General features: G+C 42.9%; 1 protein-coding gene across 5 annotated transcripts in view; it reads right to left on the minus strand.

Annotated features, from left to right (window-relative positions):
- The window catches only part of ZSWIM8 (zinc finger SWIM-type containing 8), a 58,386-nt gene that overhangs the window by 25,786 nt on the left and 19,676 nt on the right, over positions 1-12,924 (minus strand). For all 5 annotated transcript variants that reach the window (XM_081191519.1, XM_081191518.1, XM_081191522.1 and 2 more), the window contains exons 6-10: positions 10,078-10,159; positions 9,588-9,708; positions 3,545-3,746; positions 3,065-3,240; positions 922-1,930 (exon numbers count right to left, since the gene is read on the minus strand). In XM_081191519.1, coding sequence (XP_081047645.1) covers positions 922-1,930; positions 3,065-3,240; positions 3,545-3,746; positions 9,588-9,708; positions 10,078-10,159 — 1,590 coding nt within the window. The remainder of the gene's footprint in view (positions 1-921; positions 1,931-3,064; positions 3,241-3,544; positions 3,747-9,587; positions 9,709-10,077; positions 10,160-12,924) is intronic.

Below are 12,924 nucleotides of genomic sequence, written 5' to 3' on the forward strand. Positions count from 1 at the left end.
TGCTTTTTCAGATCATCAATACAGAGTTTATTGTAAAAACAAACTGCCTCGGGGATGACTTTACAGAATACAATTTAGGGCCCACGACTCAGCCTAGGAGTTATTTCTTTATTTTTTATTTCCATCACTGAGTTGCATTCTTATTGAGGGGGCGATAAGGGAGGGAAATCTCTTGCAAATAACCAAGTACCAAAGACCTCAGGTATAGGTACTGTCACGGGCATAGAGGGTTATTGTAGCATACTGGCCAAGACAATGAGCCAGAAAGTTTCTGTGTTAAATACCACCTCAGCAACTACCTCATTAGGTGGCTGCATGTCACTACTCTAGCCTCACATTTGCAACTATGACAATGTATGCTGCTGATTTAGAAGATCACTGGCCTTCATAGCGCAGCACTGTCCACCGAATCTGCCTTGCAGCAGTTCTACGGTGTCAGCAGAAGTATTTCCTAGCCCTGCTACCTATGATCCACCTTTAAGGAAGATGCTAGGGACTGGAACAAGGACCTTCTTTCTGCATACAAAGTGTGTGCTCTACAGCTGGACAGGAGGCGGGGGGGGTCTTCCCTATAACATTAACCTACCTTACAGAGCGGTTTGCAAGAAGCAACATATGCAAAGTTGCTCAAAAAATGCTACATAAATGCTACACGTCGTTAAAATGTGAAACACGACTGAAACATATCCTGTTCTTTTCCAAGGCATACCGTTACAATCAATTATTTGGAGGGACAGAAGAAACAATCCATAATCAACACACAAATCATAAATTGTACAACATTTCCTCTTGGCTTTATAGATCTTATCCCTTGGCTGTAAGCAGGAGGTGAGCTTTGGCACTTCCCTGAACTTGTATACATTTGCAGGAGCCTAGACAGACAGATTTTTGTAGGTGATTTTACACACATGCTCCCCTTACCTCCATGCGGTTTTCCTGCTCCAAGGGCTTTATCCCAGCAAATATGTCTTGTTCTTCTTCTACCCCTCCCTCAGCCTTGTCATCCTCTTCCTTAGCAACCTCCTGGGGATTCAGATAGTACACCTGGTAGTCGTCTTCCTCCTCTTCTCCTCCTCCTCCAGCAGCACCATTCTCCCCCACTTCCTTGGGCTTCAAACTCACCCCACCAGTACTTTCATCAGGGCAAGGAATGTCATCGTCTCCACTACCCACTTCCCCCACTGGGTCCTTTGGGTTCTTCTTGCTGGATGGACTACTCCTGAGGGTGGGCTCAGTTGCCTCTGAGAAATACACCCCACCATCATCCTCAAAGGTATCCCTGTAACTTCTGCTCAACGGACTGTCTGTGAAGCTGAATGTGTTGCTAGCCTCGGCGCCAAGGGCCAAACTGCTGTCATCTAAAGCCAACTCGGCCAAGTCCGGTTCCAGAGAGCTGTCCTCGCTACTCATGCGACGCTTCCCGCTATGTTTGCTGGCCAAGGTCTTTCCCACTGGAAGCTTGCCGCCCTTGTTCACAGCCGTCTTGTATGCAGCTTTATCGCCTTCGGCTGAAAGTCTTCTAAGAACCCGCTGGGGACCTTCAGACACAACTTTCCGCTTCCCAATGAGTTCTTTGGGGCGCACAGCGGGCTCCTGAGAGGCAGGGCGTGACCGATCCCCTAGTTGCAAGCACGTCCCCGAAACATCCAGACCATGAGCTCTCCCCGTTTCACAGATGGTTTCTCCACACTGCGGTCGGCAGTTTCGCTGCTGGATGGCCTTTACCCAACAAAAGGAGTTCTTCTTGTCAGCATTGCTGTACGTGATGCCTGGAATTGGATAGGCCTCCTCCCAGTTGAAGTAGCAAGCTTCCACAGCTGGCTTGAACCCCTGGAACAGTTTCTCGAGGGATTTTTTGTGCTGTCCCCTTTTGACGTTGTCTATTACCTTCAATTGCCACTGCCTCAGCTGTGTGCATAAATCTCTCCGCCTAGCATCACAGGGGAGAAGGAACATGTAAGTGGCACAGAGGAGCTACAAAGCAAGATTTCCAGATTTATTATTTGCTCTCCATTGGAGATACAGTGGAACCTCGGTTTACGTACCGTCCTCCTTATGAATGCTTCGGGTAACGAGCTCTGCTAACCAGGAAGTGGATGCCCCTAGTTGCGAACTTTGCCCCAGGATGCGAGCGGAAGTCGCGCGCCAGCAGCGGGAGGCCCCATTAGCAAAATTAAGAACAGTTTTGGCTTAAGAACAGACCTCCAGAACGAATTAAGTTCGTAACCGGAGGTACCACTGTACTAAATTCAGATCCTCCTTACAAACTTTCCTTTGTTACTTTTATCACTGAGCTGTGATGAGGAGTTACACAGCCAATTCAGATTTCTTAATACTCTTGACTGCATTTATATCAGACAGCATTAAGCCTCAGATGATCAAGAACATATAAAGCTGTCTTACGCATAGAAGAAGAAGAAGAGGAGTTTGGATTTGATATCCCGCCTTTCACTCCCTTTAAGGAGTCTCAAAGCGGCTAACATTCTCCTTTCCCTTAGACAGACCATTTGACAACCTTGCTTAATAGTGTTTACTCTGCCTCAAAATAACTCTCCAAAGATTCAGACAGGGGCTTTTCCTACCCCTGCTACGTCAGATATTTTAATAAAAAAATGCTGGCAACGCATGTGCTCTCATTCCCACTGAAGTAACTCTGAGGGTTGTAAACAGTGTCTGCATCCATCCTCTGCTAATATGGTAGTCAGAGGTCTCCAAGCAAGCTTTTAACAAGTACCACAAATTGATCCCTCTTTCATGCTTTAATATAATCTTCTTTTCTTGGTAGCAAAACCCAACAGTATGATAAGCAAACACCATCCACCATTACTATGTATCAGAAGTATAGAGGGCTACGAAGCAATGCAAGGCCAAAGAAGCACAGGATACAATGGGAACGCAGTATGGGAGTTTTGATGGCAATCTTCCCTCCACCCTCTGCATGTTTTGGATCTGTAACTACTTCAAACCTAAATATTTCAAACACAGAAGATATAGATCCATTAATGGGCTGGTTGTCAAGATGGCACATTTTACAGCTTCATTAAGGTCTGATCCCACTACCTACCGATGAGGGCTGATGGTCGGATCCAAGACAGCAAGCCTCCAGAGAACCACCATCTCATCGCACATGCTTGCACAAGCATGAGCAGCCACTTCTGACTGGCCATTGCTACGGCCAGTGTGCCCACTTGCACTGCTATGGGATGCAGATGTCCTTACACTGTACCACCAGCCAGTTATCTGTAGAGAGAGGATGCAGACATGTCAAGACGCATAATTCCACGCTTAACAGACATCAAGGGAAGTACACCTTTGCCTTACTAAAAAGTATCTGCCCTAAAAATAATACTGCACTGCTTTTCTGCAGGATGTTCACAGCTGGGTCAAGAAGTCTTGATACCTCAATATCCCCCAAGGCTTACTACATTGTCATCATGCCCTTCCCCTCCCCAACGCACTGTGAATCAAATCACTTTTGTGGACTGTCCTCAGAATTCTTCACAAGTCATGGTATAAATGCCTTAAATAATATATATAATAGTACCTGTTCGTAGGTCAGGCACTGGTCTGTTAGAATTTCTAGCAGAGGGGCTGCATTGGTGTCCCGTCTCTTGAACATCTCCCGAACAATAGAAAGTAAGTTCCAGATGCCCTCCGGCTCCCTCCCCCTCAGAGGACGCAAGAGACAGGCCCATTCGGCGGCAGCTGGGGGCTCCGTGGACGAAAGGTACATAGAGTTCACATCACTGTGAAATTTGAGAAGATAGAGGTTAGGAGGAAAAGTCAAGGTAACACACAGAAGCAGAATAGCTGTTGCTGTAACTCTAAAGGTGGAAAAGTTATTTTATAGCCTTCATCATCTCCAGCCTTCAGCCCAATAATGAGAGACCTAGCACTATTACTCCCATTTTTGCAAATGAACAACAGAGATGTACACTAGAGGCCAGTCATCACATCTACAGCTTATACAAGAACTCATATCTACCAGGTCCAACACTCTCAATTTTGCAGCACCCATATTAAAAGTTACATCATTTCACAGTAAAAAAAAATCCAACTAAAAATAAAATATTGTTTGACACAGCTGTGTTGATGCTGATGAGTAAAAGGCAAACCTGAACAAGCTGGAGAAGGTTGTGTATTAGGCCAGTTACTTGAACTATGGCTGTAAATGGCTTTCTTGGGTGAAAAATTTGCCTACGTTACACAAAGAATCTTATCCATCAAAGATAACTGAAACATATTAATCTGTCAATCCTGCGCTTTAGTCATCTGACCACAAATGCTATTAGGTCTCATATGTCTCCAGTAAATCCATCAGTATGTCCTATAACAACAAAATACTCCAACATGGCTACACATTGCTGGAAAGGATCGTTAAGAGATGGGTAAGCTGCAGTGCTGGTAAGACACTATATATATATATATATATATAATTATCTCTTCATTTAAGGACTCCTGATACATTTCCAGAGGGTTTGCTAGAACTCCTTTTGGAAACCATTGGAGTAAACTGAGTCCAATCTTTTATTTGTCAAAAGATTGTGGTTTCAGTCCGCTGCATCAAAACACACAGTGGAATGGGAGACACCTGTTGACTAACGATATGAGGGAGCTTAAAGCAGCCATCCAAGTACACAAAGAATGTTAGATTTAACCCCTAAATTAAGCCAACCTTGGAGAAAAACTAGAACAGCGGGGAATGGAGCTGCCAAGAGACCAAGCCTCTTGTCCTGGCAAAATAATGTCCAAGAACCCAAAGAGTGAAATCCCTCCTCGCTGTAAGTAGGGTGTCCAACTCTATATAGCTGAGTAATCCAAGTCTACTTACCCTTTCTCTCTGCCTAGAAATGAAGAGGAGTGGTTTTGAATAACCAAGGCCACCACTGACTGAGCAGGACACACAGGCTACTAGCCTGATAGGAGAGGGCATCTCAGTCACCGGGGGGGGGGGGGGCAAAGAGATTCTCAGCCCATTCCATCCAGATACTGGCAAGAACTCTCACAAGCAGGGGAAAGACAAAAACCCATCAAGAACCTTTGCTTCATGAAAAGAAGTTTGATTTCTGTGTTGTGATGGGAATGCAAGAAGATCCCATAGGAGGGCAGTAAAATGTGAGGTCAAAGACATGAGCATGAAGGCTCTATTCCTCTGGATCCAAGTTCTGCCTGCATATTATCCTTTCCTCTGAGGTGAAGGGCCCAGAATGAGACACAGTCCTCTGCACAAGACAGGAGATGTGATTCACTTCTGTTTGTTCACGTACAACACGGTTGGCATGTTGTGTCTGTATGATGACATAGGCCCCTTGATGCTTGTGCTGAAAGTGGAGACAAGCCAGGAAGATTGCCGTTTGCTCATTAATGATGAAGCTGGCTTTATGAGCTACATCATTATCACGTGTACCCAGACCATCAAGCTGGCATTAGCATCACTTTTCTAGATGTGGATCTGACAGCAAAAGAAGCAGTAGTTCTGTAACAACCAGGGATGGCTTAAAGACTGGAGACACTGGAATTGTATAACCACCTACAGTCATAACGAATCCTTGATGTGACTGCATGATAAAGCTGCAGTGGTCAGAAAAGGGCCAACCTCAAGACACCAGATCCATTCAAGCTACTAGTGTAGCTTGAAAGATGAGCCAGTATGCCCATCACTTGAAGGGCTAACAAATGTTCTGGAAAACTGCAGCTTGCATAGTCTCTATAATTACACCCAGGCTCTCCATAATGAAAGAAGGGAAGAGATAACTCCGTAGGGAGGCTATTACTAATGCCACATACCTCTGGTTCTTTCTACATCCAGATACTGATAAGAATGTTGCTAAGATAAGGATGAGCTTCAGCTCCCCAAAGTCCACGGTCTGCAGTGCTTTCCACTAGTAACTTGGTGAAGGTTCTTGTACAGAAAGCTATAGCAAGGTCAGTGTGAAGCACTGAAAAGGAGGTTTCCTATGAAGCAAAGCAAATAATCTGCTATGCAAAATTCACTGGGATGTGATCTTTTGAGGTTTATGCATGTCAGGAACTCACCTGGGGCCACTGTCATTAAAATGGAGGCCAGAGTATCCAGCGAAACCTGACTTTTCGGTTTCAGGGTGGCCTTTCCCTCTCCATTTTTTCTTGAGCACATGAACAAGGAGAGAGCAGACACTTTTGACTCTTTGTAGGTAGGGGACAAGTTTAATAAACCAAGCCTTCAGCAGCTTCTGGATGATCTCTCACACAAACTTTCACTTTGCCATGGCTGTGGCACAGGAAAGACAAAAAAGATAGTTGTGATATCCCTGCCAGCACCAGCCAGGACTCGAGGTGAACCATCTCCTATACCAAACTGTCTGATGTAGCCAGATCCTACATGGGAACAAAATTTTGCACACAGCCCACTACCTGGGTATGGAAGGCCATCTGGACACTGAACTCATTGGAAATTTTAGTGAGTGTTGCAGGAGCATTTTCTGGATCCTTTTCAATTTTTCACTTGTACCCCCTGCTCAGTCACCTTCAAACTGATGTAAAAACAGACTTGGTAGTCAGTTATTCTCCCCACAGTAGGAACCAGAGCCACTGGTTGAAACTGTGGCTGCTGTGATCCTAGCTGCATATTGCAGCACATAAACAATGCCATCAAGCAGGGTAGGAGGTGCTGCTGTACAATTAACTACAAATTTGAGCTGCTCTCGGGTTTTTGTAAAGAAGAGAAACCGGAGAGCTTGGAGAATGTGGAGAAAGAGATACACACTGTCTCCGAGGATAAGGAAGGAGTTGTAATGCTACAGAAGACAGAGGAGGGCCAGAGGCCTGACAAGATGGCTATAAAGGGAAATAAGAACTTGATGGTGAAAACTTGGTTTAATCTGGAGACTGAAAGATGGAGGGATCTCCTTATGAGGAGATGTGAAGACCCAAGGATTATAAATTTGATTAAAGTGGAAGTCGGAGCTTTGGGGACATTTGGACTTGAAAGAAGTAAGAAACAAGATTTTGGCTCCACTCCTAAGTATGGAGCTCTGGCTGGAAGAAACATGGACCCCATTGGGCTTGATCTTCTCCGAGAGCTGGTGTTTAACATCAAAGACTACCAAAAAAAAAGGCAGAGAGGAATTGAGAGAGACTTAAGGGCCTCGGACATGAGATCTCCAGGCTGATAGTAAACTGTTATGTGTTGGGGATTGAAACCGGGAAAAGGGGGGATGGAGTTTGGGAATCCAAAGGCTATACAATTATAACTTGTTTCTGTTTTTACTTTGTCTTGCTTTTTGTATGAAAAGTGGGGAAATCGTGGAAAGGAAATTAGGTCGACTTTAGAATAAGGTGTTAAGAATAAGAAAGAAAGATATAATTAATAATTAAGACATATGTATTGATGTATAAATATTGTTGTTTATAAGGTAAGATTGGTAAGAACTTGTTGAGCCGACATTGAACTAGAATACAAGAGGGGGAGGTGTGGGGAAGTCAGGGAAATAAGTTATAGAAAATAAGGATTGTGATGAAAATTGGTGTGTGTTTTGTAGTGTCTGTTTTTCTAATTTTTTTTTCTTGCATGTCTGTCTTTTTGTCTTTATGTGTATTTTAAAATTTTCAATAAATATTTTTGAATGGCATATCACAAACTATTATTATTTATTAAATTTATATGCTCCATAGATCTCGGGGCAGTTCACAACATAAAAATACTAGATAAAAAACACAAAATACATAATGATAACAAGAACAAATCAATATCCCCCCTCCCCACCCACATTTAAGAGAGTTTGGATGTTAATCAGCCAAAGGCCTGGTTGTAGAGGAACATTTTTGCTTGGCACCAAAGGAAGTATAGGGCAATCTATCCATCCATTTAGCGGAAGACATGTACAGAATGCAGTGGCTAAGGTACTGATGGGAACTACTATCCAGGCAAATATTATGGTTGCACTGGTTGCGCGTGTCCCGTGCAGATGACCACTGCACCTGAAGACCATCAGTCAGGTCATGCATCTGCAGAAGTGACCAGAGGAGGAGCGCAGTAAGAAGAAACGCCATGGTACACTTGCATCAGCACAACTGGCCGCTTTCATCTTCCCCAGCTGCAACAAAACTTGTCTCTCTTGTCTTGATCTCTAAAGCCACAGCAGGCACTGTAAATCTCCAACAGTTTGACTTCACCTCTGAAGGCAAATGCTTCCACTGTCTCCTGAGACAGATGCCAACAACACTGACATATAAAGCCCTAAGCAGCATGGGCCCAAATAGCAAAAGGAGCACCTCCTCACATATAGACCTGCCCATGTGTTAGGATCTGGTGGCAATTCTGCAGCCCTGTGAAGTTCAAGGGTAAGAGGTTCATGAGAAGACCTTCTCTGTGGTGGTCCACAGGTTGTGCCCCTTCTTATGAGGTGTGCCTGCCCCACAGGCTTTGGTGGCGGAGGATGAGTTCAGAGTATCACTTGTTCCACGGTGCTGCTGCTGGTTTTGCTTGCCAATATTGTCTATTTGATGGCTTAGTATTGTTATACAATATGTGACCTGTTTGTTTTTTGTGGCCTGTTTGTTGTTTGTTTGGTGGCGGAGGATGAGTTCAGAGTATCACTTGTTCCACGGTGCTGATGCTGGTTTTGCTTGCCAATATTGTCTATTTGATGGCTTAGTATTGTTATACAATATGTGACCTGTTTGTTTTTTTAAGCTGCACATAACTCACCCTGAAACTGCATTGTGAAGGCTGGGCTGTACATGTGTATATATAAATAAATATATAGAGATATAGGGAGAAGATACTTGATATACAGCTTGCTATAAGGAGAAGAGTTCTGTCCTTTTTCTATGCACTAAACTTTATTGTATGGAAGAGCGTTCAGACAAATATGCAGCCAGAAATGATGCATCAAATCTTGATGGAAAACAAAGCCCTAACCCACTTTGACATCAACTCATTTGAAGGTGCACAATCGCTGCCAGTCAGGTGACAAATCACTTTTGAAGGAGTTCCTCTCAGCGCTGATCAAATGATGGGAACGTGAGCAGCCCCTTTGAAAGTGCACTTTCCGTGGGGAACTCCCATAACACAGCTGATTCCAGATCCACCTTTACCCTAGAATCACATATGATGTTGGGTATTGGGCAAATGGGTGTGGTTTGGGAGAAATGACCTTGCAGGGCTAATTTGGCTCAGAGGCCGGACGTTCTCCACCACTGCACTAGAAACTGGTCTCTGAAAAAAGTAGTCATTGTGTTCCATCAATAGCCGATGGTTTGCTGTCCTGACTAGACAAATTCTTGGTTAAACACACAGGACAAAGTAATACAAATACTGACATTTAGAAGCAACCACAAAATATAGATTCAGACCACCTTCAGAGAAATCATAACCAAAAGGTGTGCCCGCACAATTTAAACTAATTTGTTAAAGTATAGCCTATTAGCCATTTATGGCTGTTGGCCAGACGCTTGACAAGCCATCTATTTTCACTGCCTGACTCAGTCTGCAAAAATGGGAGGGGGTGTCAAGTACCTGACAGGCTATGATAGAAGGCATGAGGTTGTGTTTGGCTTGGTGAACCACCACAAGTTGTGAAGGAAAAAGGAAAAAGAGAATTTACCTAAAGACAACAGGAGATGGACCACAAAATTTGTGAAGGGTTTTCTTTATGTTGTCGCTTAATGTAGATTCATCCAAGTACCAGGTGCTTTGATCTGAGGCAGAGGGACCGGCAGTGGGATCTTAAGAAAAAAACAGATACATTTTTGCATGTGTTTCTGCAAGTGGTTTATCTTCCCCATTTACCCAGAGTGGCAGATGAAAGAGTACACCTGAACTTCATTCCAAATATATTTATGAAAGCTCAAACAAAACTGTACTCTCATCCCAGTGGTACCACATGGTGGATTAAAAGAAACCCTAAGAAAATAATGTTTCATTTCTCACCACTCATAAGCCAACAGGTCAAAAGGATTCTCTGTTTATTCTTTCGACTGTGCTGCCCCCCCCCTTACCAATCACAGAGCACAATGCCCTAGCATTTCAAAAACAAAGTTTGCCTATTTGAAAGCTATTATTTATATTAACATACAGAATTTTGGTACAGTTACCTGGGGCTCCACATACAGTATTGATAGCAGTGGACTGAGAAGAGAGCAACTCATCCAGCAAGCGCTGAGCAGTGGGAAGGATCTGTGTGTGAGAAAGACATTTAACACTGACTCTCTCCCATGAGTTAGATCTTTTAAAAATTATCAAAAGGTGTGCTATCAAATCAAATTTCTCAATAGTACTTCATCTATTTCCAAAACAATGCATACAAACCAGTTCACCAAAACGCTTAAATATATCAATCTGTAGCTAGAGAATTACCGTGATAAATGTGTTTTGCATAATTTATGTATTTTATATTTTTACTAATTTTAGAAAATATTTCATGGTATAGTACTTTATTAAATGCATAATGCTGCTTGTTATGTAAGTCAGAAGCAAAGACTGATAGAAACTGGATGAAATATAAATTATTTCTAAGATGAAAAGAAGCTCTTTGTTTAGAATGCATAAATATTCACAATTTAAGGAACAGTGCTCAGTTTTCAAAGAAACTTCAACTGGTTCAGAACACAGTTGCTAGACTGAGATGTGGAGCAACTACAATGGATCTTACCTTGGCAATACTCAAATAATTTTATGCACTACAAGCTTATCTTTGGGCACAATTCAAATTTGCAGTTTTAATTGTTAAAGCTTAAACCCATTAGGGCTGGGGTATCTGAAGAACAGCATCATTCCATATGAACCAGTCTGATTTTTGCTCCCTCTAGTGAGGTCCAACTCTGCCCTTATCTTTTGAGGGTAGTGGTGGTGCTTCAACTATGGAATTGCCCTCTCCTTTATGTTCACCTTGCATCAAATATGCTAACATTTAAGTATGTTTCCGTTTTCCTGGGCATTTAGCAGTGCATGCAGTTTTTAGGCACTCTGATTTCAAACTGGTGTTTATTTGCAGCTAGTTGTTTCTGCTTTGAAATCTCCCAAAGAAGAGTTTCTTGAACGGAAATTATCAAAACGGCCATGTTGTCTGGGAGTAATTCCCTTTTTCATGATTTCTCAAACAAGGATATTGCAAACTTTTACCTTTCAATAAAAAGTTGTTTTTATCATTGAATGCTTTGTTATTGTGTTTTTATTTTAAGACAAAATATGTTAATGTATGAGTTGTTGTTTTTTCTAAACTAAAACCTCAGTATTCAGGATAAATTGCTGTGTTGGCACTTTGTGATAAATAAGTGGGTTTCGGGTTGCAGTTTGGGCACTCAATCTCTAAAAGGTTTGCCATCACTGCTCTATGGGCTCTGGAGAGGGTCTTCTCATGAGCCAGAAGTGCACAGTGGGGCTTTAATGAGGCTCTTCAGCCTCCCAGGCTAACAGCTGTCCCACGGGAAGAAGCCTTCCTGTGCTTCAGCTCTGTAAGCCGCCCTGCCTCTCCTGCGTACGCAAGCAGAAGGGACAAGGCAGTTTGCAGAGCAGGTGTGCATGGAAGAAGCTTCTCTGAGCATCTGCTCTGCCCCTTCACAGAGCTGCCCTGTCCCTCCTGCTTGTGCGCCTTTTCTTTCCTGCATCATTTATTTCAGAAAAAAGCACTAGCAGCATTCCAAATACGATATGATCCAGCACAATCCTATGTGTATTTACTCAGAATATAGGGCCCAATGTTCAATGAAGCCTACTCCTCATGAAAGAGTGCATAGGATTGCAACAGAAATGTTGGTTTAACTTTACAGTATTGTGTTTCTGCCAGCCACATTTGCAGTAACCAAACATTTCAATTCACAAGCCCTGCTCTGGGTACTTCTCCTTTCAAAAGTGAGCTAAATGGCACCTGGAGGTAGGGCCTTCTCAATGGAGGTGCCTTAGTTGTAGCATACTCTTCATAGGAACATAGCAGCTGCCAGCTTCTTTAACTGTGAGTCAGATGTAATACATTTTTTTTATTCTCCCATGCATTGGCTGGATCATTTATTTTTTGCCATCACACCCTACAGTTTTCATTCTTATTTTTAACATCTTGTTTTATCAGACAGTAGCTATGTCTGGGTTTTTGTTGTTAGCTACCCAGAAAATCTTGCTAAAAGGTAGACATTTTTTTAAAAAAACTTTTTGAAAGATAATTGCACACTACACTTGAACCCAGTCCTAGTTAGCACATGCCTTTCATGCTTCTATTTACTCAAAATCTGCATACCACATGTTCTGGTATAAACACACTAGCCAAAGGAAGCATTTAAAAAAAAATGGGGGAAAATGCTAGATGCACACAACTAACACAAGAAAAGACAGCAGGATTTTCTGCAAAAATGAGTAATAGCTCAACGTGTACCACACAGAAAAATAAAACCCATTAGGAAGGGCCCTGGGACCAAGACCATAAAGCTACTGCAACACACTCTATACACGGTTGCCTTTTAAGAGCATTCAGAAACTTCAGCTAATGCACAATGCAGCAGTCCACTTCCTGACTGATATGTGGTGGAGGGATCATGAGAGCAGTATTCTGAAAACTCCACTAGCTGCCAGTTAAATTCCAAGTTCAATTGGAAGTGCTATTATTGACTTCTGTATTAACTCTAGACCTCATCTCTTAAGGTTCACCTCCCCTGTATGAGCCTGCCCATTAAAAATCACCTGATCTTCGTATAGCTATTCATGCTATTCCTTCTGGCAGAATTTACAATAAGGCTCTTCCCTACCCACAAAAGGACCCCACAGTTGAAATCCAAATTATATAATTTGACTAGCTGCTCTTTTTACCACAGCTGTGCTTTACAAGCATCAAAGTGATAGGGAGTGGTAGGGAGTATGAGAGCTTGCGATCACAGCAGACTACTCAGTGCATAAAAACAAATGTCTGGGGAATGGCTATGTCTGCACAGACACCTGTCTATGCAGAGGTAGCC

This window comes from Podarcis bocagei (assembly GCF_964188305.1).
Source record: "Podarcis bocagei genome assembly, chromosome: 4".
Taxonomy (NCBI): domain Eukaryota; kingdom Metazoa; phylum Chordata; class Lepidosauria; order Squamata; family Lacertidae; genus Podarcis; species Podarcis bocagei.